Consider the following 24,626-nt stretch of genomic DNA (forward strand, 5'->3'; position numbering starts at 1 on the left):
TCCTTCTCTGGATGAGTCCCTGAGAATTTCTAGAATCTGGGAAGAGTAAGGGAGGGTCTGGAGCCTTTATCTATATACAAGGAAATCCCAGTTTTGTAAAAAACTTGCCAAAGGCTTGGTGATGTAACTCCAAAGACAAATCCACACTTTCCTTTCAGGTACTGCTTTGGGATTCTGTGAAGAATTGTGGCTCTACACTAGGATGTGTAATAGGAAGGAAGTTCCTTCCTTTATGACATCACCAGACATCACATTACAGAGCAGTAGCTAAGGAGACTATTTGAGACACTCATAGAACAACAGCCAATTTTGTAGATGCCCAAGAACAGCAGCTTGAAAACAGGATAAATATTCAGGCATCATTAGGCTCCCGAATACAAGCCAGCCAGTAAAATATGAGATCTGCTCTGAAAGGCACAACCATCAAGACAAATAAACCTGGGGCCAAGGTATCGGTTTCAGCACAGAGAGGGTCTGAGGTTACTACTAACACATTCCCTCAGTGGGGACATTGGTTCATTCTTACCTCAAACCATCGAAGTGCTGCAGTCTCCCTGAACCCTTCCCACCGAAGATCAGAAGCTGCACATCCCACCACTCTCCATTCGGCATCAGACTATCCTCGATCTGTCTCCCCCGAGTTAGGGCCTGGACGCTATGCGGTACCCACACCTCAGGGAACCGAGACTGGACCAAGAACAGAATCATCCCGCCATTCCTCTCCTCATCCAAAGAGCCAGCAAACTCAGACACTGGCTTCCCATGCTTCAAGCAGACAACTGAATGTTAGTCCACCCAGAGAGGAAGCAACATGAAGAAGCGGTGAGAGCAAGTCAGGGCGCAAGGTCGGCCATCATGCCTCATCCATCCCAGATGTCAAATCTTCTCGTCGATTGAGTTTTCAAGACCAGAAGGATAACTTGCAATCACAAATCTTACAAGATGACCCACCATCCAAGGTCCAGAACCCCCAAGGAGTCAGAGTTCCCCGCAGGATTTTGTCTTACCCAAAGGATGAAGCAGTGCAAACTGGACCCATTCAAAGGATTATGACTACTACTGAGATCAGATCTCCAAAGAGTCGCTCTCTCCCAGAGCACGGAAGCAGCAGTGTCTCTGCAGACCATCAGACCCTGGAACTGACCCTTCGGGCCTTGCCTCCTCGGTCCTTACCTAGGTATGAGCCTGGCTGCTCATGGTGGGCCTTGCTGAATCCTGAAGTTGGAATACCCGAAAGCCAGCCAACAACACCTGATTTTGAGCGTAAGTGTTCTCCTTCCCTAGATCCTTTATTGTCCTGTTTTAAAATAGACTCTAGCCCTTTATTTGAGAATCTGAAGTTCCAGAGAGAGAAGGCAAGCCCATCACCACCACCATCACCAAAGGAGTCTCCAAGTTGGGCACCAGTGAGTGAAGTGCCACAGACCCCCAAGCGTGCCTGCAAACAACTCATTCAATGGTTTAGTTCTTTCTTCCTGGGTATGTGAAGAAGCAGACTGCCCAGATGCAGCCCCAGTTTAGTGAGATGGGGATGTTGGGGTGGGCAGGAAAGGCCAACTCTTCATTCTGGGCCTAAGGGCTGCTGCTCTCCTGCCAGTGCCAAAGCTAGTCCTATACTTGAGCCCATTGTTCCATTCCTTCCCTGCCAGCTTCTCTGTGCTCCTAGCTAATGACATCGATGACGATGCTTGGGCCGGGTGACAGGCATTGACTCCTCTAGGCAACACTGCTTACCTTTTCAACTGAAAGTAGTAAAGAGGGCTTGCAGGGTTGAAAGCTGCTTCCTGAGTGGAGATGAAGCACTGAGCTGGGGTAAGGGCTGGTAAGGGCTGTTAAACAGAATAAGGGCCTCAGGTAAATACGCTGGCAACAAAGTGGAGAGGGTGGGGTGCAGATGAGCTGGGATTTAGACTTCCAGGAGGGGAAAGGCATTCACGGGGCACAGAGAGAGGGATAGGGAGAGTGGGAATATATAGTCCTATGCTGGAGGAGCTTCTTGGAGAGGACCAAGGGCTGAGGGCACCTTTGGGTGAGAAATGTGGAGCTAGAAAGGGAGCTGCAAGCAGTGGAGGGTGGGATTTGCATCCCACAGGGAGAAGAAAAGCAACCATAATTGTGTTACTTTCAGATGTCTCTCAGGAAATGAACAATCGTGTCATCCGGTGGCTAAAAGGTCTGTACTTTTCCCTCCTGTGGGCCTGTTGTGGGAGCTTGGGAGATGGGAGGGCAGGTGAGGAGTGGCATCTATGTATCTACAGAGCTGGGTCATTTAGGAGATAAATGCTGGGATTTTGACTTGAAGGAGCAGAGGAACTTCTCATCTTACTGAAATTCCACCATTAGAGTAATTTCTTTGGGGCTTGGAATCTTTTCCATTTCCTTTTCTTTTCTTTTTCTCTTTTGAGATGGAGTTTTGCTCTTGTTGCCCACGCTGGAACGCAATGGCGTGATCGCAGTTCACAGCAACCTCCACCTAGGTTCAAGCAATTCTTCTGCCTCAGCCTCCCAAGTAGGTGGAATTACAGGCATGTACCACCATGCATGGCTAATTGTGTATTTTTATAGAGACAGGGTTTCTCCATGTTGGTCAGGCTGGTCTCGAACTGCTGACCTCAGGTGATCTGTCTGCCTCAGCCTCCCATAGTGCTGGGATTACAGGCGTGAGCCACCGCGCCTGGCCACCTTTTCCATTTTCAAGAGTCTCCTTTTAATAGGAAGTCACTTCAGGAACGGAGAATAATTTAAGCCTCGTGGCCTTTCAGCTTAGTTGGCCACCTATCATGTAATTTAAAAAAATACACCAAAGCATACTGCCTGCTTCACAGTTTGCTCAGGGTTGACTTCATATTTATTCAGGCTGGGGACTCTTCTCAAGTGTTTCTCTGGTTTTTTAGAACCCTCCTCATGACCCACTCTACCACCTAGGGTACTTACTGATGCTGCCCAGGCAGGATCTTCAGAGATGTCTGGGCTTTCTCCTTGAGGCCATCAGTGTATCTTGCAGCTCTAGAATGCTTGAGAGAAGTGTCCCCCAGCCTTGTCACCCTCTGCTCCCTTTATACTCTTGGCCTCTCTGGGGGCAGGGGAGGGTGGGGACCACCCTCATGGAGTAAATCTTGGCAGCAGGGGCTTCTTGTTGCGAACATCACGGCCCAAAATACACTCCAGCCCTTGAGCATGACAGAGGCCAGGGCTCTGGATAAAGCAGTTCCTGGGGGCAGAGAGCCCTGGGAATGCCATCCAACCCCAACCAGCATGAACCCTCCTAGTGATGGTCAGCAAAGAGCAGAGATGGGCAGTCCTGCTCCTCAGAGGGAGGAAAGCTCTATAAAGTAGGGGCACAGTTAAGTACAAACTTGAGTTACTAACTGGATTTGAGCCCTGGGTCCACTATTTGCTGACTGTGACTTTGGGTAAGTTATTTTACCTCTCTAAGCCTCAGTTTCCCCATCTGTTAATGAAAATAATGGCTCCCTCTTAGGGTTATTGTGAGGATTATTACAAGCTATTACCTATAAAGCTCTTAGCACGGTACTTGGCAACAGTGAGCTTTCAGTAAAGACCAGCTGCTATTATTTGGGCCACTTGCACTAGGAAGGGATTGGGCCAGGTTTGCCCAAGTCCACTGGGCATCTTTAGTAAATTTCTCTTTTTCCTTTCCTATTGGCACACTCTGAATTCCACTTGCTGCCCCCCTAGGAATGCCTGGCTTCTACTTCTCTGTTATGACAGATGAGGAGGTAAGAACACCCCTGGGAGGTTACTTCCAGTCTTCCTGTGCCCACCCGACTATCCAAATCCGTCTCCTGTCCTATAATGGGAGTGGGCATGGAGAAAGACAGAGCTGCTCCCTATGCTTGGGCAGACTGTTCACTGCACAAGAGCACCTGGTGGAGGGGAAAGTGGGGGGCTGAAATCTAACGTATGTTCCATTTGCCAAGCTGTTCACTTGTGGGTCTGCATCCTTCCAGAGGGATATTTGCACAAAAGCACTGTATGAGCTACATGCAGTCCTAGAAAGAAAGTATAGAGACATTTTGGCAGATGATGAATCTTGCCAAGTGCTCTGTGGGAAGGCCGTCTAGGTAGCCACTGGATCAGTCCCCACCTGGTTCTCCCCTTTTCAGCCTGGGGCATTCCAGAAAGGTGTCACTTTTCTGGGTTACACACTATTTGGGTCCTCAACTTGGAAAAACTCAAGGTGGAGTCTGCTCTTGGCAGTCCTGTGTCCTGATTTTTGGTAGTGTCCTGATTTCACTGCATTGTTCCCATGAGTACTTTGGCTATTCTTGGCCCATGTTTGACAAGATGGTCAAAGCTCTTCCTACTTCCATTCTTCCTCTTGCCATATTTCTCTATTATTCAAAGCCTAGCAATGGCCTCTAATGGGTCCCATTCATAGGCTGACTCAGGATGGACAGTTGGCCATAGAAAACAAATGAGTGCATAGTGGGGGTCGGCCTAAGCTCAGATAATGGAACAGCTGGAGAGGAGGTGTCTAGAAACAAGGCTGCCACCTCACTGCCATGGGTTCTTATCCAGCCTTATGCCATGAGCTCAGCTGTAGGTGGGAGTGGCTACCTTCAGAGATTGTCTCCATGCAAGACAGTGAGTCCCTCCCTTTCTTTTTCCTTCCTCCCTCTCTCCCTTCCATAAACAGTTTTTATTCAGAGGCCTAGCACTCTGCTAGGTACTTTTAGGGGAAGCATTGAAGCTTTGCAGTACACACATTCCTTGGCCTTGAGAAACTTGCCATGTGGTTGGGGAGATAAGACACAGACAGGAAACGTTTAAACAACAGTATGAAATGTTTGTGCTCAAATGTCAAAATAGATGAAACAGACTGAGTAGTGCTCTTGGAGAGTCTTAGGAGAGAGGGAGTCCATAGGGAGATGGACAGGGGATGAAGGAAGAGTTACGCCTCCTTCCCAAAGCTAGGGGATGATAGTGTTCTTAGCTAGACTTTTGCTCACCCCTAGATGCAAATGTGTGCCTTTGGGAAGGGGTTAATATTTCCCTTTGGTCAAGATTTGATGTTTTTGACTGAGCACGCTCCTCCCTGTTCTCCCCCACCCCCACCCCCTTTTTCTGTGCATCTTGTTTTAGTTTAGGAAGTCAAAAGCCTTGGCAGCAGGATGGCTCCTTCCTAATAGCTCTTATCCTGTCTCGATAATTACAGCTCTCCAGCCCTGTTCAGCAGCAGAGCTGCTTCCTAGAAGCCGAGAAGAGAAGGCTCCCAGGCTGCTGGGCTGCTGGTCTTCTCTGACTCTCTGGAGGTAGGGTGGCATGGAGGACAGCCAGGTGCTCTCTAACATTTGAGAAAGCTAGGCTCCAGCCTGCATGACCCCATGCAGCCTCAGGATGGAGACTCTGTGGTGCTGGTGTCCAAGGCCTCTGGTTCCTCTGATCTGGGAATGGTTGACCAGAGTCTGTTCCAGATTCCATTCCTGGCAGGAATTCTCTAGTGGCCTGGCCACGACGCCTGGCTTGTGGAAGGCAGCATGTTTGTTGTTGAGCTTCACAAACCTCTCTGGGTGAACAGCTGGGGATGGTTCCTGATTCACCTCATCTCTTTCTCTTAAGTGTCGATGCCTTCCCAAATGGCCCCTCAAGGCCCTTTTGTCTAAGGAATAGGATGGACAGATGCTTCTCATCCTTGGATTAGGACATCAGGGGCTGGAGTCTCCCCAGAGGAGGTTGTGCTGGACTAAGGGAAGCATTCCTGATGGTTTTTTTGGGATCAGAACTAGCAAAGGCTCAACAGGAAGGTCCTGAGGGTGCCCTAATGGGTCACTGTGGGCTGCCTTCTCACATAGCCCTGGGGAGTTCCTGGAAATAAAGCAGTTCTGATGGGAGGGGCTGCAATGCCTTTGATAGACAGGGTGCCTAGCCCCAGGATCCTGTGTCCTTGAGACACCTGATCTACTTATCCTTAAAAGTGAATTCTGAGGCTTTCATAGGGCAAGGTAGTTTACTCCCTGCTCTATCAATTATGCAAGAAACCAACTCTGGAAAATAGGCCAGGAATCAGAGAAGGCCATCTCACTGATACTTAAGGCAGACCCCAGTGTCTTTTGGGTGACATGCCATATGTCCCTTGAGGGATGGTATGATTAGCCTCCTGTTGGCTTCTGAATCACAGACATTTTGCTCAGATTGGCTTCCTTTACAAAGAGAAATCCAAAGCCTCTGAGGAACTCAGGGAGTTTCCACATTCATGAGGATACTAACAGAATCCTAGGTCATGGGCTATCTCCCTTGTTTTTTGTTTGTTTTTGGTTTTTTCTTTTTGAGACGGAGTCTCCCTCTGTTGGGAGGGAGTGGCACAATCTCAGCTCACTGAAAACTCCATCTCCCAGGTTCAAGCAATTCTCCTGCCTCAGCCTCCCAAGTATCTGGGACTGCAGGCACATGCCATTATGTCCCACTAATTTTTGTATGTTTAGTAGAGATGGGGTTTCACCATGTTGGCCAGGATGGTCTCGATCTCCTGACTTCATGATCTGCCCTCCTTGGCCTCCCAAAGTGCTAGGATTCCAGGTGTGAGCCACCACGCCCAGTCAGCTTTTTTAAAAAAAGTGTTCTGTTGCCCAGGCTGGAGTGCAGTGGTACAATCCATAGCTCACTGTAGTCTTGAATTCCCGGGCTCAAGTGATCCTCCTGCCTCAGCCTCCCTAGTAGTTGGGACTATGGGCACAAGCCACCATACCTGGCATTTATTTTGCTTTGGGTAGAGGCTTGTAGTTCAGAAGAAAGAGAATTGTTGAAAGAATGGAGTAAAGCTGATGAAATGGGACAGGGCATCTCTGGAGGCTTTTTATAGCAGTTTGACCATCACTGCACAGCTTCTTAGGAAGCGAGCATCTTACCCTGTCAGATGGCACCCTGTCCATTTCCAGTTACCATGGGCAGCCAATTCCAGAGCAGGATGGAAGGCTGGTGACCTCTGGTCATGACTTGCTAATTTGGGGACAGGCTAAGTTGACCAGCTCATCAGGGTTTCCCTGGACTTCACTGGTTTTAGCACTGAAGGTGCCATGTCTCAAAAATTCCCTCAGTCCTGGGCAGACCAAGACAGTTGGTTACCTAGTCCAAGCTGTCATGCAGTCCACCTGGAAGCACAGAGTGAGGTGACAATGTCCCAGCTTCACAGTGAGACCTGGACACGTTACTCCCTCTGCCTATAAAATGAGGGGCAGAAAAATATGATGCTTTTGTCTCAGGCTTGATAGCAGAACTGAGGCCAGACTACCTGGCCTCAGTTATTCATTTTGCCCAGAATAATCCCACATAGGGAAGAATCTGCCACAACCACTGTGGACTTTTTGGTGTATTTTTCAGAAGCTGTTTGGTGACTGGAACCCATCTCCAACATCACATCTTTCTGCAGAGTAGTTTGGTGGTGTTTCAAATGGTGGATTTTCCAACTAACAGAAACAGTGGGCCTGGGTAGATGAGGGAGCTTGGCTTCAGAGGCCAGGGTGCATACTCAGGTGAGGAAGCAAATCTGTAACCCAGGAGCCACCCTGACAGCTATTTAGCCAGAGGAAGGCTGTCATGAGGCAGAAATGGCCATGTCCCCTCACCCTCCTCCATTCACAACTGACCACTAAGGTCCTGAAATTAAGATACTATCCAGACTCATAAAAGATGTTTCCTTCCAACAGAAACAGTGGCCCCCTGACTCCTAGTTGAGTGCACACTTCTAACCAGGCCTCTTAATTTCTCTCCCACTTAAATGGCAGCTCTGAAGTTTCTGGGCTGCCAGCCTCCCATTGTCTTGAACCCATGCTCCTCAGAGACCAGGTGCTAACATCTCCCCTGTTGACGCTATGGAAGCGATGGAGTGGTGGAATTGATATAGGTTGCTATGAGTAGGAGGTGAGGTGTCCTAGGGTAAGGGGAGTCTCTTGAGCAAAGTCCCCTCTGTGATGGGGCTCCCTGCAGGGAAATCTAGGAGCAGATTTCTAGACAGTGAGGTTCCCCACTGGAAAAAAAGAAAGGGACACTTGGGAAGAAGTGTGGGGCCATTCCCACAAAAATCTATACGGGGGATTATAGGGCATCTCGTCCTACTCCAGCACTGCTTAAAGTTAAGGTGAAAGAAAGAGATTGGGGGATTGAAATCCTTTGGGAATGGGTATCCTGGGTGGCTGTCCTCAAGTGCTGATGGGCTGGGTCACTTGGGGACAGCTCATAGTCCTCAGGCAGACCACGGTGTCCTTGGGGGTTAACAGGAGAGGTCAAATGGATCAAGAGCTTGTGCTGCAGGCAGACATTGGGAGGTTGATGCTGTGCCCACCAGGGTAGGCAGTGGGCAGGCGTCATGGGGCAGCTAATCAGAGGAGGGGGGGACTGCAGAGGAACCAAGTGATCCTGCTGCAGCTGAGCTGTCCTTGGAGGTTGGGAGCCAAGAGAAGGGGAGGAGGAGAGGGGGTGGGGAAGGACATTCCACAGGCTTTTTTGGCCCCTGCCAGAGACAGAAAGGGGTCAAAGAGAAAAGGAAAGGAGCAAGCCGGAAGCTAGACAACAAGAGCATCAAAACAAGGCTGTTTTTGTGTATGAGGAACTTTGCCTGGGAGATAAAATTAGACCTAGAGCTTGCTGACAGGGAGTCCGAAGCATGGGACATGGACCATTCACTGGGATGGCAAGGGAATTCTGTCCCTGAGGACAGGACTGAAGCTGGGGTAAGATGCTGCTCTGGGAGATGGGTGGACCTGACCTGTCTTCTCCCTGCCTTGGATGGGATTGGGGCTGAAAGTCAGAAAATGATTTGGTCACTGGCAGAGCTGGCAGTGGGGATGGACAGGCAGGAGGTGAGAACCCTAGCATCCTGACTCCTAATCTAGAGCCCCTGTGGCCTCCTTCATGCGGATGAGTGGACAGGGCTGGCAGAGATGAGGACGGTGCTGGATTCCTGGAGGCTCTGCTGGAAGATTGTGGGGGCTAGGGATCTTCATTAGTGCCTTTCTTTCTCCCTTCCCTGCCTCTCCACTCAGTGTCTCTGAGTGAAACCAGGTGAAGCACAGCTTTCTCTCTCCCACCCTTGTCCTGATCCCCAGACCAACTGCTGGGTCATTGTGGATTTGTGCAGAGAGGCAGGATTTCTTGGAATTCCCCAGACTTATTAGCTGCCAGACAACAAGAGCTGCTGCCCCCAAGTTCCACCCTTTTTCTGTTGCCATATAATTAATTGTCTAAGCTGGGACACTTTTGAGAGTGAAAGGGCACAATTAATCATGATGTCAGGACAACAGGCATAAACTGGGATGTATGGTCGCCACTGGACCTCACAAATATCATAGGTAAGAAAAGCCCTGGGTTAGGCTGGTCTCAGGACACCTAGCCTCCACCTGCTGGTTCCAGTTTTGGGTTCCAGTTTTTTCCTCCCCTCTGTCCAGGTGAGCACTACGGCTATAAGCAGCTGTGAGGACTTGAGAGGCGACAGCCTGGAAGTAGCTCCTAGCAGACTTTTTCCTCTAACCTCCCTATCTCAACCTCTTCCCTCTAGCATATACCTGTCAGTGTGCATATTCGCCTCCCTGAAGTCTTCCCTTTGCAGGAAGACTTTGGCCATCTTATCTCCCCAACTCTAGCTGTGACTCCACAGTGGTCTGGGGTAGTCCCCACTAGCTTGGCTAACCCCCAGAGAGTGAGTCAGTTTCTGCAGCTGGCCCTTGCCCATTGTCTGGGGGTGGCACGTGGGTATTGTGAAGCAGAGCTGAACCCAGCACTGCCAGGCACCCCACAAAGGAGGCTGACCCCCAAAGGAGAGGAGAATCTTTAGGGTCTAGAGCTGACCATGAGAGTTGGGGGAAATGGTCCCTCTTCTGAGCTGGGGATAGTGTAGAACAGGCTTCTACAGAGGAGTCAGACCATTCTCTGCCTACCACCCACTGTGGGTCATAATTTAGGCCAGACCCCCTCCTGTACTGCTGGCTCTGGGAAGAGGGGTAAGGAAACAACTGAGGGTGCTTCCCCTGATATGTCCCTCACAGGTGGGGGCTGTCAGAAGCTCTGGAGGCCCAGCTGTCCTTCAGCCTTCGCCAGGCTCTTCAATCATCCCTTAGCTAGTCCCTCCCAGCTGCCTTCCACCCACAGTCAGCATCCACTGGCAGGTTACTCTTCTCTCCCAGGGCCCAGGGTCAGATTTGGGTGTGGCTCAGTGTCTGAAGTAAGGGGTAGGATCAGCTATATTGAGCACTGGGCCGTGAACCTTGGGGATTGAGCACTGGCAGTAGAATCTGTACCTCAGTCCCCCAGCTCACTGACCAGTAGTGACAGGAGGCACGGAACCCCCTGCTGGTTGACCTGCCTGGCACAGGCAGCTCTCTTCTCTCCTACCTACTTCCCTCATCCCCTGCCCCATTCTGATGCTCTGTACTCTCCTTTTGGGTCTAATGCCTCTGTCTGCTCTATCGTATTCACTCTGGCCTTACTTCCTGGCCTGAGACAGTCCCTGGCTAGGCCAGAACCCCAGGAAAGGCAGCCTCAAAAAACATGCTGCTGAGAGGGAGACCAGAACTGGAGTTCCTCAGTTCTCAAGAGCAGTTGCCAGGGATTTGGGGGTGCCCAGGGCTCTTCTTGGACCCTAGGGCCCTTCCTGACATCTTGGATTGGGGAGGCTTGTGAGCAGGTGAGGGAGGGATGGTGAGCACTTGGTCTGGCTTGGCTGTAGTTTCTTTCTCTTCTAACCACAAGTGCTTTCCCTTTCCCTCTTGCCTTCTCCTGTCTTCCGTCTCCTTCCTCATTCTTCCCTTCCCATCACCTCCTACCTACTCCACCCACCCCACTTCCCCCAGATCAAGCGTTTCCTGGAGGACACCACAGATGATGGAGAACTGAGCAAGTTCGTGAAGGATTTCTCAGGAAGCGAGAGCTGCCACCCACCAGAGGCTAAGACCTGGGCATCCAGGCCCCAGGCCCCAGACCTCTATGATGATGACCTGGAGTTCAGACCCCCCTCGTGGCCCCAGTCCTCTGACAGCCAGCAGTACTTCTGTGCCCCAGCCCCTCTCAGCCCATCTGCTAGGCCCCGCAGCCCATGGGACAAGCTTGATCCCTGTGATTCTTCTGAGGTAGAGCCCCCAGCCCTGCCTTTGCCTTTCAGTGGGCTGCTGCAGGAAGACTGGGGTGGTGTGTGTGTGTGTGTGCGCGCATGCATGTGTGTGTGTGTGTGTGTGTGTGTGTGTGTATCTGGGATCTCTTTCAGTCCTTTGTCAGCCCTAGCTCTGTGATATCTGCCCCCAAGGGCACTGGAAACTAACAGTTTAGCAATGGCAGGAGGCCCAGTTGGTGGCCTGAAATAGGAACTCACAGGAGTCTGGCACTGCTTCTTAAAGGCTGGGGCAAAGACCTGAAAGGGAGAGAAGATCAGTGCTGGGTGCCAGGGCCCCTTCAGCTCCTTGTCCTGACGCATTCTGCCTTCCTGTCTGCTAGGATGACAAGGAGTATGTGGGCTTTGCAACCCTCCCCAACCAAGTCCACCGAAAGTCCGTGAAGAAAGGCTTTGACTTTACTCTCATGGTGGCAGGTAGAAAAGGGGCAGGGCTGGGTTGGGCAGGGTGTGTTTCAGGTGGGGATGGTGAGTGTGTCCATGAGTGGGAAGGGAGTAGAGGTTGAAAGGAGCAAGCAGTGAGTGGCTGTGCCTCTTTGCCAGATAGCCAGGAGTTATTGGCCTCTGAGAGTGTATGTATATGGGGTTGGGGTGGGGTGGGGGTACAAATTGGTTGCAAAGAACATTTGACCAACCGTTTTCTAGTATTTGCCTCTTTTGTGTGACCTTGAGCAATCTCTTGCTCTCCCAAGCCAATCTCTGTGCTTCCTTCAAGCTCTAAAATACTATAGTTAGTCTAGTTCCAATTAGATAAGAAAGCAGTTTCCTCTAAACCTTAATCCAGTGGAGTTGCTTTTTGGCTATAGATCTTACCTTCTGATTTGGTGCCTGTGTCCTCTCTCCTCTCAGGAGAGTCTGGCCTGGGCAAATCTACACTTGTCAATAGCCTCTTCCTCACTGATCTGTACCGGGACCGGAAACTCCTTGGTGCTGAAGGTAAGGAAAGGAGAGGACAATCAGGCAGACTTGTCTTGGGAAATTAAACTCACTCCAGAGTCTGGGGGATGGGACTCTCCCCCACATGCTGGAAACAAAGGCTTCCTAGAGAGACTGACAGCAGCTCTCCATAGGCCTATCTGCCTGGCAGCCCACCAGCCAGCTCCCTAAAGATTTGGGTGCTGAAGCAGGGCAGGGGACCAGAGTCTTGCACTCTGAATGAGTCTCTGACCCCCAAGGATTCCAGGAATCCAAGAAAAAAAAAAAAAAAAAAAAAACGGATCAGAGAAGAGGCTGGGGCCAGAGCCAACAGCCACCGGCATTTCCTGTGTTGGGAAATATACTTCTTGCTGGTTCCCAGGGAACAGTCCCCCAGGCAGCTTGGGGGTGGAGAGGGCAATGTGGATGAAGCAGTCTGGGCAACGAAGCTGTTTGGGGTGGGCAGTTCATTTCGACTGGGCAGGTCCCTGCCCTTCCCCTGGCCTCAGTTTCCCCCTTCTCCAGAGCGGATCATGCAAACTGTGGAGATCACTAAGCATGCAGTGGACATAGAAGAGAAAGGTGTAAGGCTGCGGCTCACCATTGTGGACACACCAGGTTTTGGGGATGCAGTCAACAATACAGAGTGGTATGTCTGACTAAGCACAATTCCAGCTGCCCCTGAGCCACCCTTCTCCATACACACACAGATATACATATAGGCCCAGATATAGTCATACTTCTCAGGAGGAAGAGGTCTATGACCTTGAGCATGTAACTTCCCTTACTTGACAGCCACCCCCTCCTTTATAAAGTAAGAGGAAAAGGATTGGAATAGGTGACTTCTAATGTTCCTCTAATGTTCCAGTTCTGCCCTATGACTCTTTAATGGGGTACAGACATAAGAAAGAAGAGGCTGAGGCAGAAGGATCATTTGAGGCCAGGAGTTCAAGACCAGCCTGGGCAACATAGTGAGATGCCATTTCTACAAAAGTTTAAAAAATTAGCTGGGCATGGTGGCATGGGCCTGTAGTCTCATTTACTGGGGAGGCTGAGGCAGGAGAATCACTGAGCTCAGGAGATCGAGGCTGTAGTGAGCCGTGATCACACCGCTGCACTCTAGCCTGGAAGACAGAGTGAGACCAAAAAAGAAGGAAAAAAAAAATAGATAAGAAAGAAGAGCCTCAAAAAGCAAACACATGTGAAGTGTGAAAACATGTAGGACAGAGTTTGATTACATAGTAGATGCTCAATAAATAAACTCACACTTTTTCCTTTTACTAGCAACAGTCTAGGTGCCACAAACAAGGGTACCTAAATGTTGAAGGGCTGGTCATGAATGGAGGGAGGGTAAAGGCGAGGAAGAATAGGCAAAAAGGAAAAATAGTGGAACTGTGTTTAAACTCCAGGTACCTTCTAGGCTACCTGGTGAAAGAAAAGCTGGCTTTACCACAACCTCCTATCATTTGGGCTTTTTTATTTTTCAGGTGCTAGAGGGATGCTTAGCTAATGGTCTGACCTAAGTGAGTAGATGAAGAGGGAGATTGACAGGAGAAAAGGTGATACCTTTGATGAAGAAGTTAGGCAGGTGGTGCTAAGAGCCCTAGACAGAGAGTTCAGATCTTGATTGGCATTTAGTAACTTCATGATCTTCAGCAAATGATCTTCTTAAATCAGTTTATCTACTGTCTCTTACCTTCCATAATACTAATAACTTCATTTTCCAGGCACCTCACAGTTTAAAGTGCACCTCCATATGTACTCATTTTGTCAGGCATTTATTTAATTAAAACATACCAGCCCTTAACTACCTCTCCAATTGATCTGAACATCACCCAGCATGATGCATGCACACTCAAGAGTGCAAAGGGCTATTTATAGCATACTGGTGAATTTTAACAATGCTAATTGCAGGACCAGAAACATAATTTGTTGGGCCCAGTGCAAATGAAAATGTAGGGCCCTTCGTTCAAAATGTTTAAGAATTTCAGAATTTTGGCAACAGCAAAGCATCAAATCAGCTAGAATGTATTGAGTACATACTAGATGTCCAGCCTGTGCTGGACATTTTACGGGATTTAGAACAAGCATGAATGATTCCTATCCCTGAGAGGCTTATAGTCAAGTGGCAACAGGGAAGCAGGGGAGGTGGGGGTAGTTCTCTAACAATGTTTCAATCAGATAGCGACTTAAATTAGTAAATGGGTCAGGCAATGTGTAGTGGCAAATGCACTGAGCTGTAGAGGCTCAGATGGGTAGAGAATTTACTAGCTAAATGACCTAGAGCAAGTCCTCTCCCCGCCATTTTTTTTTCTTTGAGACAGGTTCTCACTCTATTGCCCAGGCTGGAGTGCAGTGGCCTGATCAACCACCTCCCCAGGCTCCCTGGACTCAGGTTATCCTCCCACCTCAACCTCCTAAGTAGCTGGGACTACAGGTGTATGCCAGCTAATTTTTTTGTAGTTTTTTGTAGATGGGGGTGTAGCTATATTGCCCAGTCTGTTCTTGAACTCCTGGGCTCAAGTGATCCGCCTACCTCAGCCTCCCAAAGTGCTAGAATTACAGGCGGGAACTACCACGTCGGGCCTGGAACAAGTCTGTTAGCTGCTCTGGGTTTAGTTTCTGCATGTATGAAATGAGAGTGATGGTGATCATAATGCCTAATGTCCACCTGTGAGGGCAGTGAGGATTAAACAAGATAATAGAAGCGCAAAGGATATGAAATTGAGGTTCTTGGGGAAATTTATTAATTTATTTATTTGTTTTGCTCTGTAGTGAAGAGAAGGAGAGAAGTAGAAGAGATGGAAGAGATGGTTCTTATGGCTTTGAAGGATAGCATGTGTTTGGAGACGTAGAGGAGAGGGTAGAAACACATGAGCAAAAAGGCTCTGAGGTTAGACTGGAAACCTGACTTAGGGTTTCCCTGGCTTCCAGTTGGTGTTTGCCTGCAGCCCTACCTTGCTTTTTTTTTTTTTTTTTTTTTTGAGACAGTCTGACTCCATTGCCCAGGCTGGAGTGGCATGATCTTGGCTCACTGCAACTTCCACCTACTGGATTCAAGTGATTCTCCTGCCTCAGACTCCCAAGTAGCTGGGACTATAGGTGCACACCACCCACACCCAGCTAATTTTTGTATTTTTAGTGGAGACAGGGTTTCATCATGTTGGTCAGTCTGGTCTCAAACTCCTGACCTCAAGTGATCTGCCCTCCCCGGCCTCCCAAAGTGCTGAGATTACAGGCATGAGCCACCACACCCAGCCTATTCTTACTCTTTTGTTTGATCACCTGGGCCCTTTTCCTGTCATCAAACTAGTAGTTATTAAACTCTGCCTGAGTACTCAGGCTTTTGTATCAAGACGAGGTATACACCATCCCATTCAGGAATTTCCCTGAAGATTTGGTAAAGCAAGCCAGGGAATAACAATGTCTTGAAAACACTGCTCAGGGAGGGGCTACTTCTCTGTAGTCCCAAAGCTCACTAGGTGGCGCCCATGCTCACAGTTTCTCTGCTTGTCTGTCCCTGCCCCAGCTAGAAGCCTGTGGCAGAATACATTGATCAGCAGTTTGAGCAGTATTTCCGAGATGAGAGTGGCTTGAACTGAAAGAACATCCAAGACAACAGGGTGCACTGCTGCCTGTACTTCATCTCACCCTTCGGCCACGGGTATGGTCCAAGCCTGAGGCTCCTGGCACCACTGGGTGCTGTCAAGGGAACAGGACAAGAGCCCAGGGGCAGGGCTGCCACTAGCAGGTGGTCACAGATTCCTGTTCTCCAGGCTCCGGCCATTGGATGTTGAATTCATGAAGGCCCTGCATCAGCGGGTCAACATCGTGCCTATCCTGGCTAAGGCGGACACACTGACACCTCCTGAAGTGGACTGCAAGAAACGCAAAGTGACGGAAGCTGGTGATGGGAGGGGATCAGGTGGGCTTCTAGAAAGGATGTGGTCCCCAGAACTGTGGGCCCTTCATCTGTTTGCCAGATCCGGGAGGAGATTGAGCGCTTTGGAATCAAGATCTATCAATTCCCAGACTGTGACTCTGATGAGGATGAGGACTTCAAATTGCAGGATCAAGCCCTGAAGGTGAGACCACTCTAGGGCATCCCCTTCCCATCTTGTTTCTTCTGGGTGGAAAAAGGGAGTAGAATTCTATATTCAGGCGATCAGGGTGGGAAAGGACCCTGGCTTCCCAGAGTGAAGCAGAGAAGATGACGATACAGGTGGAAAGAAACAGGTGATAACAGAGGGTGTTGACAGGCACCCCTAACCTCTTCCAGGAAAGCCTCCCATTTGCAGTCATTGGCAGCAACACTGTAGTAGAGGCCAGAGGGCGGCAAGTTCGGGGTCGACTCTACCCCTGGGGCATCGTGGAAGGTAAAGCACTGAGCCTGTGACCAGGGTATCCCCTTGCCCCTCAGTGGCTCTATCCTACCTATGCCTCTGGCTGACCCCTAGCCTTGCTATGCAGTGGAAAACCCAGGGCACTGTGACTTTGTGAAGCTGAGGACAATGCTGGTGCGTACCCACATGCAGGACCTGAAGGATGTGACGCGGGAGACACATTATGAGAACTACCGGGCACAGTGCATCCAGAGCATGACCCGCCTGGTGGTGAAGGAACGGAATCGCAAGTATGACCAGAAGCCAGGACAAAGGTGGCAGGGGGGATCCCAAGCCTAGCCTTGGGTGAGACCAAACCTTTCTTTTGTTCTTCTATAGGCCCAATCTAAGTGGGTACTGGGGTCCTCCTAGCCTTACCAACCCTTCTCTCCTCTTAGCAAACTGACTCGAGAGAGTGGTACCGACTTCCCCATCCCTGCTGTCCCACCATGGGCAGATCCAGAAACTGAGAAGCTTATGCGAGAGAAAAATAAGGAGGTGAGAGCAGTATGGGATATAGGGGAGGTCCCCTGTTTGATCATCAACATTGGTATCTCTTGGTTTGGTAATAGAAAGATCCCTGGCTCTGCTGCCTGTTTGGGTCCTGGATAGGTCAATAGGTGATTCTGTCCAGAGTCTCCATCATACCTCAGGGCTACCAAGGTCCTGGCTTAAGGGATTAGAAATTTGGAGCACTTCCCCAATACTAAAGGACTCTCCAAAAAGGCCCATTTTTATGCCTATACCTATTCCAGCTCCGGCGGCTACAGGAGATGCTACACAAAATACAAAAACAGATGAAGGAGACCCATTAACTGGCTTTCAGCCCTGGGTATTTAAATCTCTTCCTCTTCCTGTCCATGTCGGCCCCTCCCAGCACCAGCTCTGCTCAGGCCCCTTCAGCTATTGCCACTTCGCCTTACATCCTGCTGACTGCCCAGAGACTCAGAGGAAATAAAGTTTAATAAATCTGTAGGTGGTTTCTGGTGTCCCTGTGTGTATCTTTCTGACCTCCTGGAGACCAAGATCCTTGGACCCAGTTTTGAAAGGTTTATGGTAGATGCTGGCTTCTGGCTTTTAGTAGGGAAGGGAGAGTGGGGAAAACTTTTCACTTTGTTTCCCCTTCTTAGTCCCTGCTTAGAATCCAGTCTGGCTTCTCCATCTTAATGACCACATCTATCCTGCCTTTATTATCTGGGCTGTGGGTCTCTCTCCATCTTTCCCACGTACATACCTTTAATTCTGCAGCAGTTTTGGATTTCATACCCGCCCTTGGGAAAACAAGGTATTAACTGTGTGCAACTTCCTGACTTTCTGTTTCTCCTGATCTGGTAAAAGGAATAGGCAGGTTAAGCTCTACACTGTAAAAAACCTGTGAAAGAGCTTTAAACAAATGCAGCCACTGTAATCACCAAACACTATAGTAAGTGCTAGGAATGAATAAAAACACAATCATTGTCCTACAGGAGTTCAGTATTTAATTAAAAATTTTACAGCATCTGCTAGATTGCAGACCGTTCTGGACCCTGGAGTTAAAGTACTGCAGAGTTCTCCTCTTCCTGTAAGTTTCAGTGTTCTATAAACAAAGAGAGGTGAGGACCCATTGGCCCCAGGGCTTGGTATTAAAGCGCTCAGGCCCACTCCAGACCTGAGAATATTAGCTGAGAATCTGAATCAACTGTTTTCCAATTCTGTCGGTTGGTGGTATCGCGGGTCCACGGCGACCTCCAGCGGCCACCCTCCGTCTTGTGGTCTGTTCTGGGTCCCCGGCAAAGAAAGAAAGGGAGGGGCGATAAGTCGGGTCCTTGGGAGCGTGCTGGTCTCCCTTCCCTTTACAGACTAGGAGGCCGCAGCTAGTTACTGGCAGTCTCAGATCCAGATTTTCCATCTCTCGGATGAGAGTTCTTCACTCAGGACTAGCAGCACAACGCAGGTTGTGAAGAACGGCAGGGTCGTTTATCGATACAAAGTGAGTGTTGGAGGAACCCAACCAGACACAGGAAGGGGGAAATCCCAGCCAGTTGGAGTTGATCAAGATGGAACCTCAGGCCTAGCCCTCACTTCTCTCCTAGCCTCCTATTCTGGCATTGGGACCGGATGACAGCAGCGAAACCAAAACGGGAATGGATAAACTGAGGTGCCACTGGGGATCTCTTTGAGAAGGACCTCCAGGGCGGGTCCATCGCCGGAAGTGGCTTAAGGCTTGTACCCTACACTGCCCGCCTCTAATTGCGCTACCAGTAGGCGACTAGCCGCTCCCACTTCCGGTCCCCAGAGCTGTAGCCGGCAGCCCCCTCTTTACTGCTCTCCTATTGGCTACCGCAAGGACGCGCTGTGATTTCCCCTTGGTCGCGTCTCCTCTCCGGCGCCGCGCCTCCTCCCTCCAGGCATAGTCTTGTCTTCCGGCATCCGATTGGCTAAAGGCTGGGAGGGCGTCTGCCCGTCTCGACCAATGAGTGGCGTCGAGAGTGAGGGCGGTGGCTGTGTGATGGGGGCAGGGCGGGACTTGGCGAGGCTATTGGCCAGGGCAGGCACAGGCTAGAGATATAATTGGTTGAGGAGAAAAACACCGTGGTGGGGTCGGGACAGCGCGGCCTCAGCAGCTACGGAGACGGAAGTGGCTAGAGCGCGGCCTCGGAGGGTCGGGCGGACGCCGCTTGGGTGAGTCACCGTGCCCCTTGCACTGCGAGCTTGGGAACCGCAGCGACCACGTCTTTCCCGGCTCCGCCCTGGCCCCCACAGGTTTTCCTGAGTCCCGCCTTCTGTCATTTGGGGCTCCGCCTCCGAGTCTTTAGGCTCCGCCCCTAGAACCTGGGCACCTGAGTTCCCTTGCCAACCTGGCCCGCCCCCCCCAGACCAGATCTCCTAGGCCTAAAAACCCTGGGCCTCTCAGGCCTGATCCTTGTCCTTCCTACCCTCCCTTCTTTCCCTGGGGCTGCGTGCCAGTGGGCGGTGAGGCAGCACCTCTGGCTTGCCTGTTGCGGGTTCCCCCATGAGGGAGAGTGGTCTAGGGAAGAGGGTACTGCGAACAGGGAGGTGGGCAGGACCACAGATGGAGGCTTTTATCCCCGCAGTCTCCCATAGGGCTCTGCTGTACTGCCCCTGAGGATAGTAGGCATGAAGGAAAGTGTCAGTGAAACCTGGGCCTGGCTTCCTAAGTAAGCCTAGGAGGCCCCATCCTGAAATCCCTGTTACTTGGGCTCATTGGACAGATGCTGACTCCAAGGCCTGAATTGGCCTGATTCTATTCCTGTTGTGTGGGCTCCTCTCCATAACCTCCACCCAATTTGGTGTCAAGTACACTCAGCAGGACCTGTGCCTGTGCAGCCCTGCTGCCCTCTGATCACAGGTTGTGGTCTCCCCCCTACACCCCCGCGCTTGTCCCACTTTGGACTCTGCCCCCAGTAAACAGGTCAGGTAGGTACTACTCCGAGACTCAGAGACTGGCAAAACATTCCTGTGGATTCATGCCCCTTCAGCCACTGCCACTTTGCCCAAAGATTCAGGGCCCAAAATGAGCCCCAGTTGGGCAGCCTTTGTCTCTTCAGAGTTGGCAGTTCTGTCCCACAAAGAAGTGTTCTCCCTCTGCATCTGGGAATCAGGACTCCTGAGTTCTGGTGAATAATCTTGGATGACACTCATTCCTGCTCCAGAACCTCGTGGCTGACTTTATGCCCTGCAGGATCACTTGTTGCTTTCTCCCTATGTAGCTCCCGTTGCCTCTCTCTGGTATGGTGACTTGTGGAGAGATTAGGGTCTCTGCGAGGGAGAAGAATATGTTGTAGAGAAGGTCAGAGGTAGATGGGTAGCATTTGTTGATTCCATGGTAATGTTGATGCGACTCTTTACTTTTATGTTTCTCTGTCTTCTTACAGTGAGAAGCAGGCAGCCAGGACCCTTGCCACGGTAGAATGGTGAGTACTCGTTCTTTCCTCAGGCCATTGTGTTTTCTGTAATCCCTGTGTCTTTCTCTGTGAAGCTGCCCCACCTCTCCTAGATTTGGTGTGTGCATTATTGGTTCGGTCTCTTCTCAGAAAGCCTGCTGGTTTGGGCTCCCACCAACAGATTGCTCTTCTTTTCTCTTCTGGGATACCGTGAAAAGAGCATTGGCTTCAGAGTCAGCTTCATCTAATTTCAAATCCTAGCACACCACTTAGGTAAATTGCATACTTTCTCTCTTAAGTCTCACCAGTAAGACAGGATAAGGTTTCCTTCTTCAGGGGTTGAAAAGTTTTAGTGAGATAGGTAGAAACTGCCTGGCTCATTGTAGATGCTTAGTAAAATGTCAGGCTTTCTTTTATTCTTCCCTTTTCCCCCAGACAAGACAAAAGCCCTGGTGTCTGAAAGTTACCAGGTGCAGGAAGTTTGGGGTTCCAGCGAGCTCCCTCTGTGACTCTTGGTGATATTTTGAGCCCCTTCTTCCTGCTCCTTATTCCTTGGCCCTCTACCCAACTCTCTCTACTCCGCTGCTCCTGAGTTTCAAGTTTCGTTTTTGTATAACTTCTGTGGTCCATACTTCCAGCTCTTCTCTTTCCCAGGCTAAGAAATCCTTTCTCCTTGAAGAAGGACTTTCTTACGCAGAGATCAGAATGTGAAATAAGGGAGAGATGGAGCTGAAGGAGTTGGGTTTGGTAGGGGTATTGGAATGAAAGCTCATTTCCCTTTCCAGGAGCGTGGAATGACTAACCTGGCACCATTCTAAGGGGAAAGACCGGTTTAGCCAAGTCACAGGATTGAAAGACCCTGATGGGCCGGGGCATGGTGGGTAGTGGTTTTGGAGTGAAAGGAGAAAGCAAATGGGCTGTGGGTTGGTGAGCTCCACCTTGGGATCCAGAGCAGGTGTCGGGGGAACTTAAGAGAGGAGGGGAGGGCATGGGGATGGGTTTCTAAGAGGGAATAGTGTGGCCCACTTGGAAAAAAGGTAAATGAGAAGATGTAGGCAGTCTTGTTTTCTGCTCCAGGCCGTCTGTCTGGGCGGTCCCATAGCCCAGACTCCTGAAAGCCCCTAAAGGTCCCTGGAGTAGGGTACGCCCTCGGACAAGGCCCAGGGTCCGCGGGGAGGGAGGAGCCTGGGGCTGTGGGTGGGGCTCGCGGAGCTGCCCCGCCCCTGCCTCCCTTCCCGCTGCGTCCCGGGCTCTCCCCTCGCCCAGCTTCCCTCCCTTCCGCGCTCGTGCTGGAGGGCGGAGCTGGGCCCGCTCCATTGTGAAAAGGAGGGGAGAGGCGTGCGGGAGCCGTGCTGAGGGCCCGCCACCAGCGCCCTCACCTCCTGGCCGCCGCAGCTGCACCTGGCCGTCCCCGCAGCCGGGATGCGGCGGGAGCCCGGGGCTGGCTGGCAGTGCAGCGGCTCCAGGGGCATGTGCGCTGGCCCAGACCGCCCGTGACCATGAGCCTGACCGCCCGCGTCTCCTGCTCCATGCTTAGCTGCTTCGTAAGTGCTCACCCTGCCTTTGGGTGCCTAGGAGACCGACGCTTGCTTGTGCCCACAGCCTACCCGAGGGTCAGCCCTCGATTTCAGCCCATCCCCCTTCCCATGGCCTCTGGCCCGACCCCGAACGTTTAGGGGCAGGGAAGGTGGGTTAACTCTTATTTCTTGGACTTACTTCAATCTTTGGGTGCCGGGGATGGTCGAAGGCTAGGAATGGAAATTCTGTGGTCCGTCCCGGCCCCGCAGCCACTGCCCTTGACTGCAGATCTCCAGGCCCCGCCCTGCGGGGGTACATCCCTTTACCTTCTCCTCTCCATCTTGGTCCCACCCGCTGTATCCTTGCTTGGGGATGTGGGATGTGGCCAGTAGGCTGCAAGGGATGTTGAGGGGCTGGCCAGGGAGCCCGAGATGTTCCGTAAGCTGACTTGGGGCTCCAGTCCCTTCTCTCTTCCACCACTCCATCCCTCACCTGACATGCCAGCCTTTTCTCCTTGACTGTCCCCTAGACAGCCTCTCTTCTCCATCTTCCCTGCCTCTGCAGGGTTCCTTACCTCTGCATCATTCCCGGTCCTCCCCTCCTCCCGCGCTGGCTGATGCTTCTTCCCAGCTTCCCCCATCTGTCCTCTCAGCTGTCCCCGCCTTCCCCGTGGGTGTCTGCCAGGCCTCCTCTCTCTTTCTCTCCCCTGGATGTCCTTGGGTCTCCTGGCTCCTCCCAGGCCTGTGGATCCCCTCGGGTCCCCTCCCTGGTGGTTGGGCGAGGAGTTCCTTCTTCTTGCCGTGGGTATTCCTCAGGAATTCCCCTCAGATTAGCAGGCAGAGTAGGTTACTTGGCAGGTAATGGGGGCTTGTAAGCAGTGTGGGCCTAACAAGAAGATAAGCCCAGCTCCTGAACACGTCTTCCTTTTGAAAGCATCAGTGAAGGCCCTCTAGAGGCCTGGGACTGAATCCCCCCACCCACTCCTCTGTCTCCCTCACCCACTAGGTTGAAGCTTCAGTGGCTACAGGGGCCTGATTTCCCTCCTCTCTATAACCAGCTGCCACACCTGGCTCCTTTTCCTCAGGGCAGCACTTTCCCATCCCCATTCCTGCCTTACCCTTACATAGGTCTAAGGAAAAGAGTCTCTTTTTCTTAGTTTTCTCTCCTCCATTTTTGAAATGATGGTTGTATAGGAGAGTCCTTTGAAGAGTGCAGGTTCCCAATTCCTCCTGGGGCCTCACTCTTTCCTTAGGCTTAATAGGCTTGAGTACTCTCTCCATTTCACACTTACCTGTCTCCAACCAAGGCAGGTCTCTTTTCCCTCCTCTGGTGACCAGAACCTTTAGAGGTGTGTGTGTGGTTGTCTGTGGATTTCTTGGTGGGGGAGGGGAGCAGAATGAACCTCATGGGCTAAGCAGAGCTTGGTGACTTAGAACTGTGGCCTTCCTACAGGGTGAGGAGGGCCCCCCAGCCTGGAGTACATCCAAGCCAAGGATCTGTTCCCCCCCCCAAGGAACTAGTGAAGGAGGAGGAGGAGAATCTTCAGGTAAGGAGGAGTTGGGGGCCAGGATAGATGGGGCTTCCTGTCCAGTTAAAAAAACATCCTCCCTTCCCCTAAATATCTTCAAGGGGATCTGGTACTGGAGCTCTGGCTTCCTGCTCTGTGGTCTCAGGAGGAGGAGGGTTTGTCTGTATATCCTGGAGCTGTTGGCCCCAGGGAAGGAAAGGCAGCTTTCCTCTTCAGCTGTTGCCTGGTGCTCTCACTGTGGAGAGTACTCTCCTCTCGTGCCTTGATCCACCATTTCCAGAGCTTTTCTAGAGGCGATTCCATAGAGCAGAGGCTGTAGAGGAGGAAGAGGCGGTCACTCACTTCTGGACTGAGGGTTTCTCTGCCCCTTGACTGGTCCCCTTCACAGTGCTGCAGGGCGAGGGAGTAGAGTTCCTGGGCCGGGCAGCCGATGCCCTCATTGCCATCTGTAACTACCAGCTGCATATCAAATTCAAGGACTATGTCATCAACGTGAGTTTCTGTATTGTTCTCCTACCCCTAAGCTAAAATCCCTGTGAAGTTCAAGGCTCTCCTTGATCATGTCTTTTAAAAAGTTGGAGGCTGGGCGTGGTGGCTCATGCCTGTAATCCCAGCACTTTGGGAGGCCAAGGCAGGTGGATCACTTGAGGTCAGGAGTTCAAGACCAGCCTGGCCAACATAGTAAAACTCTGTTTCTACTAAAAATACAAAAATTAGCTGGGCTTGGTGATGCGCACCTGTAGTTCTAAATACTTGGGAGACTGAGGTACAGGAATTACTTGAACCCAGGAGTCAGACGTTGCAGTGAGCCAAGATTATGCACTGCACTCCAGCCTGGGTGACAGAGTGAGATGACGCCTCAAAAAATAAAAAGTATATAAAAAGTTGGGGTTCCCTTCTCTTTCTCCCTGACCTCATGTTTTCCAGCCTTATTTTCCTAGCTATAGCTCTGTTTCTGGCTCATTCTCTTTTCTCCTGTCTTTCCATTATTCTCTCACTGGCTCTTCTAAGGAACATGGTGGCATTGTTGGAAGGGCACAGGCTTTGGAGTCAGCCAAACCTGGGCTCTTTTCCTGCATTGCCACTCACCAGCTGGGTGACTGTGTTTTTCCTCCTTCAGCCTCCCAAGTAGCTGGGACTACAGGCCCGTGCCATCATGCCCAGCTAATTTTTGTATTATCAGTAGAGGTGGGGTTTCACCATGTTAGCCAGGATGGTCTTGATCTCTTGACTTTGTGATCATCCCATCTCAGCTTCCTACAGTGCTGGGATTACAGGCA

General features: G+C 50.9%; 1 protein-coding gene and 2 pseudogenes across 25 annotated transcripts in view; 2 read left to right on the forward strand and 1 right to left on the reverse strand.

The window, feature by feature from the left end:
- The window catches only part of LOC100896549 (26S proteasome non-ATPase regulatory subunit 3-like), a 36,088-nt pseudogene extending 13,628 nt beyond the window's left edge, over window positions 1–22,460 (reverse strand). The window contains exons 1-2 of the transcript XR_013535503.1: window positions 22,393–22,460; window positions 11,933–12,049 (exon numbers count right to left, since the gene is read on the reverse strand). The product of XR_013535503.1 is annotated as a 26S proteasome non-ATPase regulatory subunit 3-like (transcript). The remainder of the gene's footprint in view (window positions 1–11,932; window positions 12,050–22,392) is intronic.
- LOC108587748 (septin-4-like) lies at window positions 283–17,397 on the forward strand (annotated as a pseudogene). Its single transcript, XR_013535502.1, has 14 exons — window positions 283–1,263; window positions 2,129–2,173; window positions 3,700–3,740; window positions 10,806–11,081; window positions 11,443–11,536; window positions 11,969–12,055; window positions 12,560–12,683; window positions 15,564–15,698; window positions 15,811–15,928; window positions 16,018–16,119; window positions 16,314–16,410; window positions 16,505–16,667; window positions 16,815–16,914; window positions 17,172–17,397. The product of XR_013535502.1 is annotated as a septin-4-like (transcript).
- Window positions 18,990–24,626, forward strand: part of LOC144582558 (phosphatidylinositol-3,5-bisphosphate 3-phosphatase MTMR4-like) — a 31,335-nt gene continuing 25,698 nt past the window's right edge. For 8 of the 23 annotated variants that reach the window (XR_013535505.1, XR_013535510.1, XR_013535513.1 and 5 more), the window contains exons 1-3: window positions 18,990–19,077; window positions 20,292–20,330; window positions 23,271–23,364. Coding sequence is in view for 7 of the 23 variants with exons in the window: in XM_078372778.1 (XP_078228904.1) it covers window positions 21,800–21,844; window positions 23,271–23,364; window positions 23,735–23,838 (243 nt within the window). In the remaining 16 variants the exon portion in view is untranslated. Of the gene's footprint in view, window positions 19,078–19,627; window positions 19,834–20,291; window positions 20,331–21,615; window positions 21,845–23,270; window positions 23,365–23,734; window positions 23,839–24,626 lie in introns of those variants that run through there. The other 15 variants (XR_013535506.1, XR_013535518.1, XR_013535516.1 and 12 more) reach the window with 4 other exon arrangements.

This window comes from Callithrix jacchus, chromosome 5 (genome assembly GCF_049354715.1).
Source record: "Callithrix jacchus isolate 240 chromosome 5, calJac240_pri, whole genome shotgun sequence".
In the NCBI taxonomy this organism is placed as follows: Eukaryota; Metazoa; Chordata; class Mammalia; order Primates; family Cebidae; genus Callithrix; species Callithrix jacchus.